We start from the raw sequence: 23,263 nt of genomic DNA, 5'->3' as shown, positions 1-23,263 counted from the left end.
ATATACTGAACAAGAGGTATAAACACCACCACACCACAATATACTGAACAAGAGGTAAATATAAACACCATCACACCACAATATACTGAACAAGAGGTTTAAACACCACCACACCACAATATACTGAACAAGAGGTATAAACACCACCACACCACAATATACTGAACAAGAGGTAAGTATAAACACCACCACACCACAATATACTGAACAAGAGGTATAAACACCACCACACTACAATATACTGAACAAGAGGTAAGTATAAACACCATCACACCACAATATACTGAACAAGAGGTATAAACACCACCACACTACAATATACTGAACAAGAGGTATAAACACCATCACACCACACTATACTGAACAAGAGGTAAGTATAAACACCATCACACCACAATATACTGAACAAGAGGTATAAACACCACCACACCACAATATACTGAACAAGAGGTAGGTATAAATACCACCACATCACAATATACTGAACAAGAGGTAAGTATAAACACCACCACACCACAATATACTGAACAAGAGGTATAAACACCATCACACCACAATATACTGAACAAATGGTAAGTATAAACACCATCACACCACAATATACTGAACAAGAGGTATAAACACCACCACACCACAATATACTGAACAAGAGGTAAGTATAAACACCATCACACCACAATATACTGAACAAGAGGTATAAACACCACCACACCACAATATACTGAACAAGAGGTAAGTATAAACACCATCACACCACAATATACTGAACAAGAGGTTTAAACACCACCACACCACAATATACTGAACAAGAGGTATAAACACCACCACACCACAATATACTGAACAAGAGGTAAGTATAAACACCACCACACCACAATATACTGAACAAGAGGTAAGTATAAACACCACCACACCACAATATACTGAACAAGAGGTAAGTATAAACATCACCACACCACAATATACTGAACAAGAGGTATAAACACCACCACACCACAATATACTGAACAAGAGGTATAAACACCATCACACCACAATATACTGAACAAGAGGTAAGTATAAACACCATCACACCACAATATACTGAACAAGAGGTATAAACACCACCACACCACAATATACTGAACAAGAGGTATAGACACCATCACACCACAATATACTGAACAAGAGGTAAGTATAAACACCACCACACCACAATATACTGAACAAGAGGTATAAACACCACCACACCACAATATACTGAACAAGAGGTATAAACACCATCACACTACAATATACTGAACAAGAGGTAAGTATAGACACCATCACACCACAATATACTGAACGAGAGATATAAACACCACCACACCACAATATACTGAACAAGAGATATAAACACCATCACACCACAATATACTGAACAAGAGGTAAGTATGGACACCATCACACCACAATATACTGAACGAGAGGTATAAACACCACCACACCACAATATACTGAACAAGAGGTATAAACACCACCACACCACAATATACTGAACAAGAGGTATAAACACCACCACACTACAATATACTGAACAAGAGGTAAGTATAGACACCATCACACCACAATATACTGAACGAGAGGTATAAACACCACCACACCACAATATACTGAACAAGAGGTATAAACACCATCACACCACAATATACTGAACAAGAGGTATATCACACCACAATATACTGAACAAGAGGTAAGTATAAACACCACCACTCCACAATATACTGAACAAGAGGTATAAACACCATCACACCACAATATACTGAACAAGAGGTATATCACACCACAATATACTGAACAAGAGGTAAGTATAAACACCACCACTCCACAATATACTGAACAGGAGGTATAAACACCATCACACCACAATAAACTGAACAAGAGGTATAAACACCATCACACCACAATATACTGAACAAGAGGTATAAACACTACCACACCACAATATACTGAACAAGAGGTAGGTATAAACACCATCACACCACAATATACTGAACAAGAGGTATAAACACCACCACACCACAATATACTGAACAAGAGGTATAAACACCACCACACCACAATATACTGAACAAGAGGTAGGTATAAACACCATCACACCACAATATACTGAACAAGAGGTATAAACACCATCACACCACAATATACTGAACAAGAGGTATAAACACCACCACACTACAATATACTGAACAAGAGGTATAAACACCACCACACCACAATATACTGAACAAGAGGTATAAACACCATCACACCACAATATACTGAACAAGAGGTATAAACACCATCACACCACAATATACTGAACAAGAGGTATAAACACCATCACACCACAATATACTGAACAAGAGGTAAGTATAAACACCATCACACCACAATATACTGAACAAGAGGTATAAACACTACCACACCACAATATACTGAACAAGAGGTAGGTATAAACACAGTTAGTGGTAGGTAGATAAACACATGATATGTATTGATATGCAACATACATGTATGTTGTCTGTGTAGACAAAAAGTAATGTGTTTATAAACACAACAGTTGGTAAGTAGACAACAAATGCTACATAGACAACAAATGCTACATAGACAACAAATGCTACGCAGACAACATGTGGTATAAGTAGACAACAAATGCTACAGACAACAAAGGCTACATAAACAACAAATGCTATGTAGACAACAAATGCTATGTAGACAACAAATGCTACATAGACAACAAATGCCACATAGACAACATGTGGTATGTAGACAACAAATGCTACATAGACAACAAATGCTACATTGACAACATGTCGTATGTAGTCAACAAGTGTTGTATATTGTCAGTGGTATGTTGACAGCATGTTATTTGTAGACAACATGTGAAATGTAGACAACATGTGAAATGTATACAACATGTGAAATGTAGACAACATGTGAAATGTAGACAACATGTGAAATGTAGACAACATGTGAAATGTAGACAACATGTGAAATGTATAGAAACAATATTAGAGATATGTAGAACACAAGTGGTGAATGTATGCATCTGTACCCCAGTATTACAATTCTCACATAAATTAATCTGAATTTCCAAATTATATAGGATGCATGTATTAGAAATATCACAGCAAGAGGTTATAATACACCATTAGTAATTAGCTGCCATGATGATATTCTGGAAGAATTTGTTAATATAGACAATGCAGTGTGTATGTGTACCGCAAATTAATATCAGATTTAAGAAATTTAAGTATGGGTAAAATGTTTTCTGAGATTCTGTTTCAAATTTGAATCATGTAATTTCAAAATTAAAAATAAAAATTCAGTGAGCACACTAATATAAATTTCTCATTAAAGGATATTTGAAAAAGTGAGCAGAATTTGTGATGAGTGAGGCGTTGATTCCACACTCTGCTTTGATACTTAAAGCAAGATTTCCTCACTAGGGAGTAAAAACTTCTTGATTGTCAACCATGGTTAAAATGATGAATTTTGTTGGAAATGAAGAAAAATAAATCTCTGAGCCAAAAAAACAAAAAGGGGGAGAGGGGAGACATTTGATTGAATTTTTTCTGAAAATGGGTAAAAACATGATACAATGACAAAATTCTTAAAGTCAATAGTTTAGAAAAACTGTTAATTTATTAATATGTATAAATTGATTGTAGATATTGGGGAAATCATTGTATAATAGACATACAGTAGAGGAAATACCAGCATAGGAGTTATTGTCCTTGACAACATAATGGATTATCTATGGAAAATATAAACTTTTTCACCATCAATAGTACACTAGATTTTTTATTTTATTTAGTGAATAAAATTCATCTGAAAGATATATTTCTATCTTGCTCAAAGTTTAATTTGATAAAGCTTTTTGCAAAAACCTATGACATATCACATGAGGATCGTTCAACCTTAAGGTAGTACTCTACATCGTCATAATGGCTGACTTCCTTTAAAAACTGCATGGATGAAAAAATTTTATATCAGCAATATTTGACTTTTCCTTTCCCATTTAAATACCTAGCCGAGTAGCTCAGTATAAGTTAGAATACCAACTGCTGACCTGTAGGTCACAGATTCGAATCCTGCAGGAGTTTTAATTCTTTTTTTTTTCTTCCAGATTACCTTCCACTAATACTGTATTTTTTGACAAAATAAAGTAAATTTGAAAATTTTCAACTTCAAAATATTGTTGTACATATCCTCCACTTTTCATCTACATCAAATTTCTCTGGTGTAGCATACCTCCTTAAGATATTATGATAAGAAGTGTCAAGGTGAACTATTAATTTCGTCTCATTTATTATTGTAGGTGAGCCAGCATCATAAGTATTACACCTCCAAAGTGGTGTCCGGCTCAGCCAAATTCGGCACATACTGGGATGAGCTGTTTGATGTCAAGCACAGTGAGCCTCTGTCAGGGAGCCATAGAGTTGCTGTCGTAAGTATGGAATCGCACTCGACGCTGAAATAGGAGTGGGTCATAATGTAATTTGCTACTTTTTAGGGATTGAATCGATAAAATTTCTGCCCACAAAAAATGCTGGTACCTTTTATACAGTGGACGTGTCACATTCAAACATAGTACGACTTTATGTCGGTGATGAAATAAAGTGAGATTTGAATTTTTAGCTAAGTAACTAGAAGATAATATATTAAATCTGTGTACTTTAATCCTTTCTTAAATCATGAAGTGAAGTTTGTAATAAAGATAAACTTTATGTTGATTTTGATTCTAACTGTTGAGAGTGAGTTGACTTCTAAAGACTTAATTAAGTTTCCTGCAATTATGTTAAGACCATGTATATTCCATACACCCTCAATGGAAGCCATTAGTTTTTACACATTTAGTTGTTTCCTTTGTCATGCTTACTTTGGTTTCAAAGTAGCTGACTGTTAAGGGACACAGCCAAAAACTTTGGTCGAAGAAACAAATTTCCAACTGTTAAAACTGAATGCAGACACTAGGCGAAACATTGAACGCAAATATGTAAGCTGCAGAGTTTTTCCGAACGTCTCTTGTGTGTGATGTCATAATTGTTTCAGATCCCAGTGCATCCCTACATGCTCATAATCAAGAAGATTTTATTTCTCATGGATTTAAATGCTATTTGAAAAAGGGCAGTCGGTAAGATATATTCGTTATATGGTTGGTAGTTGACCTAATATGGTTTATACGTTGTCAGTATAAATTCGATTTGTGAGGCTCGAGCTTTGTTCACGCCCCATATGGAATTTACTGACCATGCATGTATAAACCATATTATAGGTCAACTACAAACCAATGTAAGTATAGGACTAATAGTATGATATCCCAAACTGACTGTGTAACTAATATTTCAGGCAGATTTTCATGATTTTTATATTCCGTGGTAGTGCTCATCAGAACTGTCATTTTCTTATTTCAGAGCGTACCAATCTCGTTTAGATTCAAATTTTATGGCCATGATGTGTCCAAGGTCACCATTGCTACTGGAGGTAACATTTCTTTATAAGATAGATATAATTTTTACACAGCTTAATAGCTGACAAATGCCAGGATAACCCATAATGGCTTGAGAGCTTATTTCGGATGAGGTCCTTATTCTGGTTTTGCTAAGGTGTTGGTGTGAGAGGGTCATTAGTAGGGGAGAAAGCCAAAGTACCCAAAGGAAAGTCCCCATGTGTCAGAGCGGGCAACCACAAAAATCACTCGGACACAACCACTGCCAATAATGAAGATTGAAATCAGGTTACACAGGGGAGAAGCAAGTGTATTTCCATAGCTTTAGAACTCTTTTCTGTGGTTAGTACTATTTGGATATGACAGAAATATTCATTCCCACGAAAAACCATAGTAATGGAACCAGAAGTTAAAACTGTTTTTAGGGTTTTTTTTAAGGGTCTGTAGGAGGCAGGAATAAGCCCTATTCCCAATTCTAAAAATCAGGTATTTTTCCCAATTTTTGCTTTAAAATTCCCAAACAACAAAAACAAATTTAAGGAGGGTAGCCTTATTGTTCATAAATCTCCTTCACTGGCCCACAGTAATAAAATAATATAAAATGATTGGTTGCACTTATGTGTTCGCTGTATTGATTTATTCCTGATCTAATGACCTATTTCCAATGTTGAAGATTGGAAAATTATGCTTTCATAAATAAAATATAAAAAAAAAAATTCCATGAATATTTCAGTGGAGATCCTTTTGGAGTGCAGAGTTGTTCAAACTTAACTTTCCGTTGGTTCAGTTTGAGTTGATTTTATTTCTAAAGCTGTAATGGTATTAGAGATATCACCCGAAACCCAAGATACTACAGACGGAGAGACAGACAGATGTTTTACAGACTTAAAATGACATCCCCCACTTCATAGCATAAAATGACATAGGCATGATGATGGAGAGCATGTTACATAACACAGAACCACTAATAAACATTTCATAACTTTTGTGAAAAAACATCAATGAAATTAAGTATAAAAAATGGAAATGAGAGAAAGTAGGGAATTTTATCGCAAGCCTCAGAATGGCCCATAAAAGCTGATAGTACTAGAACGTCATGCTTCCATTTTTGTAATGGTGATCAAGAGACCTATTAGTCTTCATTACGGAGGTTCTGATTGACTTTTAATGCTTCTGTAACGGGATTATTCTTACAGCCTGGGTTCTGTAAAAAGCAAGATTTGTCCTTAGTTTCTCTGTGAAGTACTACTTCCAGTTCATATTCATTTGGACTAATTTTAAGAATTTCTGTGTATAGTAAGATCTGTATTTGTGAAATTCATATGTGAAAGCATCCTGATGTATAATTTTCTGTAGAAACCATGGCTCCTGGGGCTAGGGTAAGGGCTAGAAGAGGGTTTTAATATAGGACATTTTGTACCAAAAAACCCCAACTTTTTATCAAATGAATATGCAAGCAACCCACTGTAATTTATATTCAATATTATTATTTTTTTACACTGTGATGCTGTGGATCAAAATAAACTTTTTAATTAGTCGAAACTTGGACTTGTGTCTGAGATTTTACTCGGATTTTGGTTCCGCAAAAAAAAAAAAAAATTCAAACTTAATAGTTTGAGAAATCCAAGTCTGAGCAGGGCAACAGTAAAGGTATAAATTTTCACATGAAAAGTACAGCTGGTCAGGTGAGTGATGTGGCCCCTAGGCTTCTTGTGTATTAATGAGAGAGACTGAGATTTTTGTGATAATTTTAGGTATTGATAAGATTCTATCAGGAGTTCGAAATTAAAGGAAGAGCAGGCTTGTTATTTGTTCTTCATTTTTTCAATACATTTTGTTTTGGATTGTTCGATCACTATGATATGATTCTATCCTAGTCTGCAGAGTTTGTGCTATAGATGTAAGAATTTATGTGATCATGAAACTTCCAGTTCACCGCCATAATATTGGATTCTGTAGCACAAATAAAGAGGGTGTCGGAGGAACAGATAGAAAGATAATGAAGACTAATGTTTCCTTCATAACACTCATGTGTCCATTAGAAAAATTATCCACATGAGTACTTCATAGTCAGATACATTATCAATTATTTACAATATAAAACTCACTAATAGCAAAGTGCTTGCATAGATAGGTTCGATTCATTATAAACATGATTTGTTATATCTAATAAATTCTTAATATGTTTTAAAACTATACAGAAAATGAAAATAACTTTGCTGTAAGCATGAATTCATCATCAGGTTGTTCACTGTAACCATGTTTTACATCAGTACATCTAATTGTTTAGTGCAGGCATGTTGTGTACCGAGTGCTTTAAATTTAGATCTTTTACCACTTAAACTGCATATATTTTGAGATGCATATTATGTTAGATTCCTTATTTTATGTTAGTACTCTATATTTTTGAAATAACTCATACATGTTAAATCACGAGAACATAAATTCACAAGTGATCTGGCGGGCTGTTGATCAAGACTTTTTACATGTATTTTAGCAGTGTAAAAATAAAAGCGAATAATTTTTATTTTGTGAGTGATGCTTCTTGCGAAATTTCTTGCTAATAAATTCCTTGCATATAATTAGGAATTTGCAGTACTTGAAATTGTTAGTAATGTAACTATAAGACTACTCCTCCAAGTACGCAGTTTCAGTTTGACCTTGACTTTCAGCATGTGCATGTAAATTCTCTTAGTGCTTCGTGGTTTGAAACAGGGACATTTTTTTGTTGCAAACCATTGAGCATCTTAAAATACTGACTGATTTGGTTTGTACAGCGATGCCCTCGGTTGCAGATATTGGACTTTTACAACAGTTCTATATAATACAGTCTGACACAAAAATTAACTGCTAAGTGCTTGAAAGAAATTCAATATACAAGACTGAATAATTGATGGATCGTGTCTGAATACAGGATGACACGTGTAACACAAACGAAGACTATCGTTACATAATATCTATCTGCCCTGTCTCAGCTCTCTGTTAAAACTTTGGGTACTTGGTAATGTAAGCAAATTCTATATTTTTCTTGGAGAATCTACAGCTTATACTAATCTGTTACTTCAGATGGGCTCTAAAATGATCAATTGGGATAAAAACACATGATTTTTTTTGTTTTCGTTATTCACACAACTTGCCGTTTATTTTGGCCTTTCATCACTCACAGTATTGCGTTTATATTAAACTCCTCTGTACATAGAAACATTATACAATTAAACCGATATCATGGATAAGTGAAAGTGATTCGGAAGTCCCAACCACTTATTCTTCGAGTATTTTAACCTCGATATCTCAAATCCGCAGATATCTCGAAGTGTTTTCACGGTCCCATCAAGTTTGAAATAACGAGGTTTGACTGTACATATTGTTTTTTTTTTCATTGGGTTTGAAATTCATGGGGTAGGGGTACTCAAAAAGTTCTCAAAACTTGAGCCCCAATGAATTTCATTGATGTATATATGAATACTCTGTTACCTTCATTTCCCAACAGACAAAATGATGAACATGTTATCTATACAAATTAGGTCAAAGTTCAGTGTTGGAAAATGATGAATTTGTGTTACATAGACTTGAAGAATGTATTGTGTTGTAGTAAAACACCCACATTTATCTCATGTTTACTCCTTTATTCAGTGGATATCGCCCAATACGTAGATTTTAATTATTACTCTATGTTTTCCTATGCTGTTTGTGACATCACAAACAAACGTCAATTTTACATAGTTTCTTTACAAAATATCAGGAAGCAAAATTCTCAACAATACAGTAATGTAAATGAATCACGGGTGTGATGGTTAACGTGAGAAAATGATTATCTCTCAAAGTTTGTGGTTTGAAATGATTTATGTTGTTTTCTATCCCTTCACCAAGGCTCGGGAATAGAATACACAACTCGTTGGATAATGATCATATCAAACCTGGGAGATCCTATATTTATTCTTTTTCCAAATATTAGCATGTTTGCTTCTTTTTTTCAGGGTTTCTTTACATGAGTCCATTTCTGCACCAATGGCTGACTGCTACACAGTACATAGCCCCCTTAATGGCTAACTTTGATACCTCAGTTGGAAACGATTCAGTCATTCTCTACAAAGATTTTGGTAAGTCTGCCCACATCAGCCTCCACACCTCTTCAATTTCCCAATGTGCTGAACAAGTAAGTGATGAAGTCACTAGTCTACAAAATCCTGAAGGTCAGTGGTGCAAGGACAATGAGATAGGGCAGTGCGTATTAGAAGATTTAAAGAGGGGGGGGGGGGGGTATACAGGAAGAATCATCCCTGTCCATCTTTCCTTCTGTCTAGCTATATTTATGTGATGGTCCTTGTGACAACTTTGTTTAGTCTGACTATGTGACTGTTTAGTCTGACCATGTGATTGTTTAGTCTGACCATGTGACTGTTTAGTCTGATCATGTGATTGTTTAGTCTGACCATGTGACTGTTTTAGTCTGATCATGTGACTGTTTAGTCTGACCATGTGACTGTTTAGTTTGACTATGTGATTGTATAGTCTGACTATGTGACTGTTTGGTCTGACCATGTCATTGATTAGTCTGACCATGTGACTGTTTAGTCTGACTATGTGATTGTTTAGTCTGACCATGTGACTGTTTGGTCGGACCATGTCATTGATTAGTCTGACCATGTGACTGTTTAGTCTGACCATGTGACTGTTTAGTCTGACCATGCGACTGTTTAGTCTGACTATGTGACTGTTTGGTCTGACCGTGTGACTGTTTAGTCTGTGGAGAAGACTAGATGTGTGACGTTGACCTGAGAGTTTGCACAGGACCAGGGGACGTGATGAAACTTATGTCTCTGATTTATGTTCATCTGAACTGTATTTGTTTGGTCAAGTGGAGAGTTACAAGAGTGATCCTAATTTGCTTGTTTGCATTTCGGAGATCTCCAGTAGATCTTTGTCATCTACTTCTCAAAGAGCTAGTAGAAGCCCAGGAGACATTGGCAATATCCTGGATCAGTTCTGGAGATGGGAAACAAATAGACCATAAGGTTGTAGTGTCAGCCCCAGCATATGGTATTAGGACTTAAATAAGATGTCAGTGTCCTGTGATATTTCTGTGCATTGTTGTTGTATGGTATCTATCAGACATCATATTGACATGAACAATGCACTAAATAGTTTTGAATGTACTTGTATATGATAGAGAATACCGTATAACAGGTATTTTCTGCGGTTGTCAATTTTTTTGTGGATATAGGAAAAATCCGTGAAAATTACAATAACAAAATATATATCAATGCATACAGGTATAGTTAGGTATATAGCAACCGCAGAATTGAAAACACCGAATATAATTTGCTTCCTTTTAGGGATGGGATCGCAAAAAATTTCCACCCTCAGAATGTACCCGTTGTATGGTATCTCTATTCATTGTGTTTTATATTCGTTATTGTCAAGATGTTGAAATGATGTATGTTGGATGAAGCAAATTATATAAAATAATATCATGGTACAGTATATGTAGTCATTTTATACTAATTACTTTAGGATTTTCTTCCTCTGTATCTACACCACAATTTAACTCTGCGATGTTACGCTTATTCTGGCACACAACGAGAAGAAATATCTTTATCTGGTGGGTGTATATTTATAAAGCATATAGAAATTCACAAGATAAGGAAACCTGCGACTGATCTCACCGGGGTTTGAACTCGAGATCTGCTGAACCAAACCTCCTAGCAATGTGTGTCATTGAAAAAAAGAAATGTGTTTTGGAGATGACGTTTATTTAAAAGAATTATACAAGATACACACTCATGTTTGAAATACGTACCATATATAAGTGGATTTTTAGCAAGACAAAAATTTTGCAATTCTTTCCCATAAAAATGAGTACATATCTTAAGCGAGAGGTAATGTCAGTGACTATATTTCCAAGAAAGATAACTATTACCTCTGATATGGAAACAATTGTTAGCGATACTCAATTTTGGCAATCTCAACGCCTTCGCTAATAATACCAAAATTAAATTTTCTATTTATACAGTATTTTGTTAAGCACAGATATCTTAATAACTATTTTGATTGATTGCATATTTGTATGCTTAATATAAAGATTAACACTTAAATAATTATAGATAAGTATGTTTAAAAGAAATTTCTCTTATCAGTATTGGAGGTTTTTATGGTCCCTGAAAAATTTCAAGGGAGCACATAGTCCCCATCATGTCTGTCTTTCGGAAAGGTCAAGGTCACTCAGAGCAATACCTTATATGTGGAAAAAGTGCCTTATTTCAACAGTTTTTGAACAGGTATTGATTACTTATCACACAAGTATGTAATAAGGGAATGGCTTTCAGAAAAAGGTTGCTCAAGGTCATTTTGTAAAGGTCAAGGTCACCTTATGGGAAAAAACTCCTCATTTCAACAATATTTTAAAACAGTTATTGATCATTGTGCGAGTCATTCCTTACATGAAGTAGTTCATTGGTGAGATGTATTTCGGAGAGCATCCATCAGTTTTACTGATATTCATGTTATTTAGGTGAATGGATTATGATAGATTGAGCGAATATTGTTTAACGTCCCGCTCGAGAATATTTCACTCATATGGAGATGTCACCACTGCTGTTGAAGGGCTGCAAAATTTAGGCCTATACTCAGCGCTTATGGTAATTGAACAGGGAGGGATCTTTACCGTGCCACACCTGCTGTGACACAGGACCTCGGTTTTTGCAGTCTCATCCGAAGGACTGCCCCATTTAATCGCCTCTTACAACAAGCAAGGGGGTACTGAGGATCTATTTTAATCAAATTCTAGATTTAATCAACACTATTTTAACTGCAGGTAGAAAAACTACATCTCAGTCAAAAATGAAGGGAGGATATAGGATACAGTGTTTACTGTATACAGTTACCATGGTAACCAGATATGTTAGTGTAATGCAAGTATACCATTTTGAAAATTATGGATGCGAGGTAGTTTCAGTATGGCACCGTGACAGGATTTAAATGTACTATACTTAAACATCACTCAGGTGTACTAACATGACAGTATATAAATACTATACTTAAACATCACTCAGGCGTACTAACATGACAGTACATAAATGTACTATACTTAAATAGCACTCAGGTGTACTAACATGACAGTACATAAATGTACTATACTTAAACATCACTCAAGTGTACTAACATGACAGTACATAAATGTACTATACTTAAACACCACTCAAGTGTACTAACATGACAGTACATAAATGTACTATACTTAAACATCACTCAGGTGTACTAACATGACAGTATATAAATGTACTATACTTAAACATCACTCAGGTGTACTAACATGACAGTACATAAATGTACTATACTTAAATACCACTCAGGTGTACTAACATGACAGTACATAAATGTACTATACTTAAACATCACTCAAGTGTACTAACATGACAGTGTATAAATGTACTATACTTAAATACCACTCAAGTGTACTAACATGACAGTACATAAATGTACTATACTTAAACACCACTCAAGTGTACTAACATGACAGTACTTAAATGTACTATACTTAACATCTTTCAGGTGTACTAACATGACAGTACATAAATGTACTATACTTAAATACCACTCAGGTGTACTAACATGACAGTACATAAATGTACTATACTTAAACATCACTCAGGTGTACTAACATGACAGTGTATAAATGTACTATACTTAAATAGCACTCAGGTGTACTAACATGACAGTACATAAATGTACTATACTTAAACACCACTCAAGTGTACTAACATGACAGTACATAAATGTACTATACTTAAACATCACTCAGGTGTACTAACATGACAGTATATAAATGTACTATACTTAACATCACTCAGGTGTACTAACATGACAGTACATAAATGTACTATACTTAAATACCACTCAGGTGTACTAACATGACAGTACATAAATGTACTATACTTAAACATCACTCAGGTGTACTAACATGACAGTATATAAATGTACTATACTTAACATCACTCAGGTGTACTAACATGACAGTACATAAATGTACTATACTTAAATACCACTCAGGTGTACTAACATGACAGTACATAAATGTACTATACTTAAACATCACTCAGGTGTACTAACATGACAGTGTATAAATGTACTATACTTAAATAGCACTCAGGTGTACTAACATGACAGTACATAAATGTACTATACTTAAACACCACTCAAGTGTACTAACATGACAGTACATAAATGTACTATACTTAAACATCACTCAAGTGTACTAACATGACAGTACTTAAATGTACTATACTTAACATCACTCAAGTGTACTAACATGACAGTACATAAATGTACTATACTTAACATCTTTCAGGCGTACTAACATGACAGTACATAAATGTACTATACTTAAATAGCACTCAGGTGTACTAACATGACAGTACATAAATGTACTATACACAAATACCACTCAGGTGTACTAACATGACAGTATATAAATGTACTATACTTAAATAGCACTCAGGTGTACTAACATGACAGTACATAAATGTACTATACTTAAATAGCACTCAGGTGTACTAACATGACAGTACATAAATGTACTATACTTAAATAGCACTCAGGTGTACTAACATGACAGTACATAAATGTACTATACACAAATACCACTCAGGTGTACTAACATGACAGTACATAAATGTACTATACTTAAATAGCACTCAGGTGTACTAACATGACAGTACATAAATGTACTATACTTCAATAGCACTCAGGTGTACTAACATGACAGTACATAAATGTACTATACTTAAATAGCACTCAGGTGTACTAACATGACAGTGTATAAATGTACTATACTTAAACATCACTCAAGTGTACTAACATGACAGTACATAAATGTACTATACTTAAATAGCACTCAGGTGTACTAACATGACAGTACATAAATGTACTATACACAAATACCACTCAGGTGTACTAACCAATCTAATTAAGATCAGACTTCTTAGATCCGCGCCGTATACTCTGCATAAAAATTAAGACATAACCCAAAGAGGGGTCATGTGAACTTTATGTAAGCCAATCAGCATATCACCTATGAAACCGTCAGTGTTTGCAATTCAAGGAAAATGGCTGCGATTGTTTGGTTTGAAAGAAAACACATTGCAGCTACATGTGACATCACAATGTACTGTTTCTGTTGACTGGCATTTTATTCCTCACATTAATTAAGAAAGCATCTTTAAAACTATTCAAATTGCACCCATCCCTATTCATACATAAATCGAAATTCACAATTAATGTAATTTGGTTGTATTTTATATCGTGCGTTTTCTTGTTTGTATGAATGGCATAGATTTGGCATTATTGCGAAAGTTTAAAATTCCTTATGTGAGAATATACAATTTTATAGTGTGGAATAAACTTCATGGGAGAGAGATTACTGCAACTTGTTTATGAATTGCCGGGAACTGCCTAAATAGCCATCATATTGTCTGTATGGCACAATCTGACTGGTTGATAGTTCTCGTGAATATTCCAAGGGTAAGGTCATGCGGACTTGACCCCCTATGGGTTAAGTTAGATCCTACTGTAGCGATTGTGAGCGTATCTTAGGATCTGATTTTGATTAGATTGGAGTACTAACTCGTTTGACATGAAAGGAGGGTGACCAGGTAATTATGTCTTAGGACATGAGGGATTAAAGAATTCTGTTTCTATGAGATTTCTATGTAATTTGAGATGAAGGGGACTTAATCTGGTATTTTATAGATCTGAGGGAAATTAGGTTGGTTAACTTCAGGAATATGGCCATGTCTGTTAATTATTTGGAACTGTCATTTTCGTTAATGACAATCTCTGAGACAAAATAACATACCCAAAAGCGATATTGCTGAAAAACTGCTTCATTTGTACATTGTAATATAAAAATATAGATAGGAGCTTTTGTCTTTGGAGAGTAATAGGTAGGGATTATTTGCCTTGGGGTATAATTCCCGTCTCATGTTATATATCTTATGTAGAAAGCAATCACGAAACTTTCGAGAGAATTGTTGTAAAATATTGTTTTATATTGGTAGTTGTTTTTGCCATAGATTAGGTATTGTGTTCGTTCATATCATGAAAGCTCATTTCATAAAATGGTAATGATTCAGCCAAATCAATGTAATTGTACACTTAGTTTCATAATGGCAGCATTTGTTTTTTTTTTAAAGGAAAATAGGATTTCAGTTTGATTTTAAAAGCAGAAGAAAGGACGTGCATCATCTGTACACCATACAATCATAGTGCGATTTAGTGTTATTTAAAGCTCATCAGAGCCACTCAGGTGACCTAGTGCTATCTTTTTATGTCTATCGTCATGCATAAACTTTTCACTTTTTCCAACTTCTCCCAAACTACTGGACCAATTTCAACCAAACTTGCCAGAAAGCATTTTTGGGTGAAGGGATTCAAGTTAGTTCAAATAAAGAGCATGCAATGCTTTCCAAGGGGAGATAATCAAGAAAAGGCAAGAATAGGATAGGGTCATTCAAAAATCTTCCCAAGAACCACTGGACTAGAAAAGATGAAACTTGTATGAAGTTTGTTCAAATCGTGGCTTCGAATCCAGCATTTAGAATTAAGATTTGGGTTTGATGGTAGGGATACTGTATTTTTTATTTTTTAACAGCTAGTGCTAAACTTTCAAAAAATCATTGAAATTTAATGCAAAGAAAAGTCTGACAATAAATGTTTAAAATTCAGGGTTTTTTTTGGCTGGCATTTTGGAATATCTTCTCTGACTTTACTCAGGGAACACACAGGCGCAGCACAACTTGAGTTTTCTGAAGATGAACGGTTTCGCTGGCACTGTCACATGGCAGGTTGTTACTGAAGTCAGCCATTTTAAATTTTGAATGATCTTGAAGACGCTTTATATGAAGTTGTCTCATACTGATTTAAGGTATTCAATGTCAGAGCAAGAAGATGTAAAATGAATTTAGACTGATGTCGAAGAGGATGAATGAAAAAATTCCGAAACATTGATAAAGAATTATCATTTCTTATGGTCTTTTGGATGAGACTGCAAAAACTGAGGTCCCACGTCACAGTAGATGTGGCATGATATTTAAGTTCCCTCCCTGCTCAAAGGCCGTAAGCGCTGAGCATAGGCCTAGTTTTTGAGCCTTTCACTGGCAATGGTGACGTCTTCATATGAGTGAAAAATTCTTGATTAACAATTAATATACAGCTTGATAAACAATTTACAATTAATCAATCATACATGTAAAAAAAAAAATCAACGTTTTGAATCATTCGGTTTTTTATGAGTAAGTAGAGAGAGGGCAAACAATTATTAAAGGCATACACGTTTTACTAAGATTCTCTGTAAATTTGTTTCTTCTCCATGCAATTATTATTTATTAGTAAGTTTTTTCTCTGGCGGAAGTCCGAAGGTAGACCTGTAGAAATATGCTCCATATTCCTGTCAAAAACTATTGTAAATTTATGCGAGTAATTGTAAACTATAGATATGTGGAAGGGTTTAATTGAACAAGCAAGAAGAGACACATACAGGGTTTTATTGATGTTTTACTTGGGATGAGGTTTCGGTATTTATCAGAGCATCTGTATTATTACCCCTCACTAACCTTTGACAATGAATTATGAAGAAACTCTGACCAATTTACTTTTTATATCTGTGTAGATTGATACATGATCATACTCAGGTGATCATTAAGGCCCATATAGGCCTATATGCTCGGTGCTTATGGCCCTGAGCCGGTAGGGTTCTTATTAAGGCTTCTTGTTAAGAACGTGATTTTAAAAAACCATTTTTGTTTTACATTGTAATTTTTTATGTCCATCCAACTGATATTTCTATTCTTAGATCATAAATTTGGTGAAAGTTATAAATGGTAGTATATTTTGCTCTTTGGAGACCATATTTTTCTCGGGACACAATATGTATTTGCAGTCTCTCCGGACACAATATGTATTTGCAGTCTCTCGGGACACAATATGTATTTGCAGTCTCTCAGGACACAATATGTATTTGCAGTCTGCTGCTGGGGTGGTAGTATAAAGTCTTTGCTCTTGTGACTGAGACATTGGAGATAATAAAGTTCCGTGTCGTGAACAATAAAGAACCCTATAATTACATTGGTTCCGATGCTGTAACATAGGTGTGTAAATCAACTGAAGCTGGTAATGTGTTAGTGAAGTAGTCAATCTCCTGAATAATTATAGGTGTGCCTTTTATAGTATTGAAGGAGTTAAGCTGTTACGTAACCATTGTTATTGGTGTATGATATAAAATGGTGTGGGATGGATAATGTTCTGCAATATAGGGAGGATTAGCTTCATTCTTTATGATTGGATTTTTTTTTTTAACACTTAACTTTAAAAATTTATACCATTTATATCAATTGAATTATCATGGAAATAGGAGTTTTAATAAAGGCCATTCAGAGTAAAGTCATAACAACATTTTTTTAATTCAATTCTTTTGTTCCTTATTCAATACAGCATATTGATTGACATCCAGTTATATGACACCCAGCAGATGTAACTGTGACATGAGCCAATATATCGCATATCACCAAAAAAAAAAAAAAAAAAACCCAGCTGACCATTTGTTTGGTGAATCCCAATCACCCAATAACATTAGATGTTACAACGGAAAGAAAATTATTTGAAAAATTTATTTTATTTTTGAAGATATGTGAGGCTATGAACTGGCAGGCATATACTTCCCGTTCCAGAATAAGTACGCTGGCATGAAATGTTGCAGTTAAGACCCTCATGTAGTTTTAAACGTGATGTTATAATTTCTAATTTTAGTCTACTTTCACTTCTGTTGCAGTATAAGTACTATATATTTTCTGTATTCATACGTGCATTGTTTACATCTGCAGCATGTTCACGGGGAATTGCCTTATAATTACAATTTGTAGACACATCAAAGCAAAAAATTGGAAATCATAGGACTATTTCTTTGTTTTGGTCTAAATTGGCCTCTTAAAAAATGCAAAAAATTCAAGTGAAATTGAGATTTGAAATTTTTGTTTCAACTTTAACAAAGTCTTTGATAAAAACCAATTTTGTCATTTTTTTTTTTTAATTGTCCTTTACTAATCAGCGTTTGATGATAAAAAAAAAATGGAGTGATTTTTTGGAGGGATGTAGGTGTAAAGGTCAGGGATTGGCTGGAGGGATATAGGTGTTGTCTTGAGGAATATAGGTGTATAAAGGCCAGCCAGTGTATTGTAGGGTTGTAATAGAGTGTCAGCAGGGTCCCTTGTGTAATCTATGAGCCAAGATGTGGTTTATGATTTTGTGTAATTGAAATATTGGCTATAGAGGAAGTCGGTATTGGATACAGTTGTAATGGAATCAATTGTAGTAGATCTATTGAGTAACTGATCTTTCAGTAGAGGTCATTGATCGTCAAATTTCTCATGGAAGGAATATTGGTAATGATGAAAAGTTCTAGAAAGCTGTTAAGTGCAAAAGTTTGGATATACAACTGTATATTAGGATTGTATGATTACAGCAGTCACAATATAAATTATTAAAGATATTCTTCTGACCAAAAAAAAAAAAAGAAAAGAAAAAATTGATAATTTATTCAATAAGATCTAAATATGTGATTGAGAATGCTGATATTCTCTTGAGAATGAAAGTAATAGGTATGATGTAAATGCTGCTGAGGAATATTTTCCATAATGTGGTCTGTGGGGGAATATAATTGTATAAAAGAAGACTAATGGAGAGCTGTAAGGAAAGATGGTACAATATTTGTCTATCAGTAACACCCCTTCTGCTCTTAAGTGCCCCTCTTAGCTATTCTGATGTGTGAAATATCCAATTGCAACATGGAATTTATTGGATGAGGTTGTGAAGTATGAGTGAATTATATGTTTATAAATCTGTCTGGGGATTGAGTTTCACAATCAACTATAGAATGTTGAGTTTTCTGTTAATTGATTATACGTCTTCTACATTGTAACCTACTCAATGCCTCTTATGAAATCAGTGCTTTATGCGTGGTGAGTGATTTTATCATGGTCCTTTATATTACGTTTATTCTCGAATTCTATTGAATTTTCAGTGTTTTCCATTTTGACTTGAACAAATATGAACAAACAACAAGAGTGTCTGTCAAGATTATACGAAAAGAGTAGTTTCAGTATTATCACACTTTACATTATTTAGTGGATAATTTACAATATTTCACTTCTGAAATACTTATTCAGTGCTAGCTTATCGACATTATTATTCATTCTTTGCATTGCAAGATTTGAACCCCTCACCCATGATACGCCTGCATGGAGCTGATATTAATCGATCCTAGTAACCGGTTTTTCTATTGCTTCATGCATCTGTTTATTCCAGGCAGCTATTTTAAATTCTATAAATACACATACATTTAGATCAATTAGCAGTTTTTCTTATGTTGCATTATAACCTGAGAATGTTTGAACAGTCTCAGTGGTTGAGCGGTTAGATCATTCAGAGCTGGAGGTTACAGTCACTAGGGTTCGAGTCCTGCTTGTGCTAACTACATCAAACCTACTGTAAACGTATTATATTTGGCGTGTACGATATTTGGCGGAAATCGTTTTTTCAACAAGTTAGTGCAGATTTGATTTAGCGCATTCCTGAATTACTTTAAACATCTAGATTTACAGATGGCATTTAGCGGTGTACTTGATTTAGCGGAAGCTGCGTTCCGCCAAAGGCGCTAAATAGAATACACAGCCAAATGTAATACATTACAGTATTTAAATTTTAATCATTGCAACATCATACACTTATAGAGGGATATGAAAGTCAAAGTGCATGTAATTTCTTTTAGTTTGCTTTGAAATTAAAGTCAAGCATATATCAGAGTGATCTACATAATTATTTATTTATATGTATTTATTAATTTATATCACCTAATTAATTCAGTTGTTGTTGTTTTCTAAAACATAATCTTGACAGAATTTTACACTTCAAAAACTTTCTAGGAAATTTGTAAATATAGGGGGAAGGGGGTGGGGGGTGTTAAGGTTTATGACACTAAAAAAGACAAATGCTAGTTACAGAAAAATAAAATCATAAAGGGGTGATTTGAACATTCTGAAAATTTTATTTTATAAAAATTTGCCATTATGATAGTTTGGTAGGTCACTTTAACTATTATTATTGATATACTCAAAACTAGAATTAATTAAGATTTTATCAAAATAAATATATTGGTTCTTTTGAATATACAGTATTGTATAGAAATAATTTTTTGCATCGGAAGACAATAAATGTAATTTTGCTTCATTCAAAGCCTCGATCGGAAAAGGTTTTCTAATACAAATATAACATAAGTTTCTTAACCTTAATTTTTTTCTGCCATTGAAATAGTAATTAAATCACAATTTTGCAACAAAAATTTCCTGAACACCAAAATGACAGCTAGTATTGCTGTGAATGAATGTACAACAGATTGCTCATGATTACATGTATATGATTAGGCTATAGCTGCCAAACTGTAAAGTGGAAAACACTGAGATGTGGACCAACGGTTGTGGAAAAAAGAGTTAGTTTAGAAAATGGAGATGATGTAGACAGTCATTTGAATGATGATACTTTAAATTGATTCATAGAATAGCCACGGGGATCCTGAGATCTAAATGTGGGAATTATTAGCTTTTTAACAATATTATGAGTTCTGCCAGCCTTCTCGCAAAATTGACAAGCATTGTTGTCGAGTAACTGTCGTTAAGATGGGAAATCAATAGGGATCTTTTTACAAGGAATAGAAATGGTTCGTAATTTTTTTTTTCTCGGAGAAAACTGTATAATGTTGATAGATCATGCAATGCAGCTGAAAAAATCGAAATTTAGCAAGGATTTGTTACAAAATATGGAAGTTTTTCTCTTCTTTTAAAATTCCTGTTAATTGGAGCATTAACCCACTTTATCATTGATTTTGTAATTTTGTCCAATTCTGGGGGAAATTGTGACATGTAAGAAAAGTGGCAGAGGGAGGGGATCAGGTTTACCAGATAGCAGGTCATATATGGACCATTTGATTCTAATCATGTTCACCTGAGAGTTTCCAAGTTAATGTTGTCATCTGCAGCGCCCTCTACCCATAGTAAGGACTTGTAAAGAAATCTTAGGCAAGGTAATCAAAACTGACAAAAGAATTTTTTTTTTAGAAAGAGGTGATAAAGATAAGACCCCCCCCCTCCCCCCCATCACACACATCCCCCATCACACACACACACCCATAATCCCCTCTAATGTAATTAAGGTGTGGCTAAGATGTGATATAGGTAGTAATTTGCCACTGAACAAAAGATATTTATAAGTCCTTCGGATGAGACTGCAAAAACTGAGGTCCTGTGTCGCAGCAGGTGTGGCACAGTAAAGATCCCTCCCTGCTCAAAGGCTGGAAGCGCCGAACATAGGCCGAAATATTGCAGCCCTTCACTGGCAATAGTGACGTCTCCATGTCAGTGAAAAATTCTTGAGAGGGACGTTAAACGGTATTCATTCATTCAATCAATATAAATTATTTGTTAATGTGGTTTGATTTTAGCATGCACGATAACTAGATTAAATGTGTTGCAAAATGAGATGTATTATCCAGTAAGATAACAGAACTAAAGACGGAGGATCAATTACCCCACAAGAATTAACAGTGTTTGTAAGAATTAACAGTGTTTGTAAGAATTAAGTGTTCGTAAGAATTAACAGTGTTTGTAAGAATTAAGTGTTCGTAAGAATTAACAATGTTCGTAAGAATTAACAGTGTTTGTAAGAATTAAGTGTGTTTGTAAGAATTAACAATGTTCGTAAGAATTAACAGTGTTTGTAAGAATTAACAGTGTTTGTAAGAATTAACAGTGTTTGTAAGAATTAACAATGTTTGTAAGAATTAACAGTGTTTGTAAGAATTAACAATGTTCGTAAGAATTAACAGTGTTTGTAAGAATTAAGTGTTCGTAAGAATTAACAGTGTTTGTAAGAATCAACAGTATTTGTAAGAATCAAGTCATCATAAGAATTAACAGTGTTTGTAAGAATCAAGTCATCATAAGAATTAACAGTGTTTGTAAGAATCAAGTCATTGTAAGAATTAACGGTGTTCATAAGAATTAACAGTGTTCGTAAGAATTGAATTAACGGTGTTCGTAAGAATTGACAGTGTTCATTACAATGTTAGGCTGGTGTATTTCATCTGTGCGATATTGTTCAGTTACAGCAGACAGAGTGAAAAGGTGCTATATGTTTACAATTGACGGACGGAAAGGGTTGGCAACAGCACTGTTGGGTTAGGGTACACGTACAGTCATTGGACATATTAAGTATTCATCGCTGACATCAAAATGGTTTAGTTGTTGAAAATTTGTTGCTGCTATTTTTGTATTGTGCTATTTATAGAAAACTTGTCGGGCTCGGGAATTTTGCATAAAAATACGTCACAATTGACGTCAATATTTACAATTATTTTTTGCTGTCATTAGAATTTCATAACCTAGATCTTACTTCTCGAGATTTAGAACTTGTCGACATTAATTTGTGATTATTGAAAGTCACCGGTACTCTCTAAATAGAAATGAGTCACTCAAACTTAGCCCATTTTAAAAAAAATCAGAGCAGTCTTTTTCACATATGATTTAGTGAATGATTCTAACTTTTACACTTTTGCTTCAGTTTTATAGTTTAGACGGGTTTAAAATTAAAGCTTTAATTTTTTTATTTTCGCAGGGGATAGATTTGTTGTGGAATGGCGAGAACTTTTTCTTCAAGACCAGAATCACAGTAAGTTTCTGGATTTTTTTTACTATGTGTTTATTTGTATGA

At 34.2% G+C, this 23,263-nt stretch overlaps 1 protein-coding gene across 8 annotated transcripts in view; it reads left to right on the top strand.

The window, feature by feature from the left end:
* LOC125666824 (plexin domain-containing protein 2-like) overlaps nucleotides 1-23,263 on the top strand; it is a 71,122-nt gene that overhangs the window by 14,020 nt on the left and 33,839 nt on the right. For all 8 annotated transcript variants that reach the window (XM_056151956.1, XM_056151952.1, XM_056151954.1 and 5 more), the window contains exons 3-6: nucleotides 4,322-4,450; nucleotides 5,418-5,487; nucleotides 9,430-9,552; nucleotides 23,168-23,221. In XM_056151956.1, coding sequence (XP_056007931.1) covers nucleotides 4,322-4,450; nucleotides 5,418-5,487; nucleotides 9,430-9,552; nucleotides 23,168-23,221 — 376 coding nt within the window. The remainder of the gene's footprint in view (nucleotides 1-4,321; nucleotides 4,451-5,417; nucleotides 5,488-9,429; nucleotides 9,553-23,167; nucleotides 23,222-23,263) is intronic.

The sequence above is a fragment of the Ostrea edulis genome, chromosome 10 (assembly GCF_947568905.1).
Source record: "Ostrea edulis chromosome 10, xbOstEdul1.1, whole genome shotgun sequence".
In the NCBI taxonomy this organism is placed as follows: Eukaryota; Metazoa; Mollusca; class Bivalvia; order Ostreida; family Ostreidae; genus Ostrea; species Ostrea edulis.
This window is presented reverse-complemented; position numbering and strand designations above follow the sequence as displayed.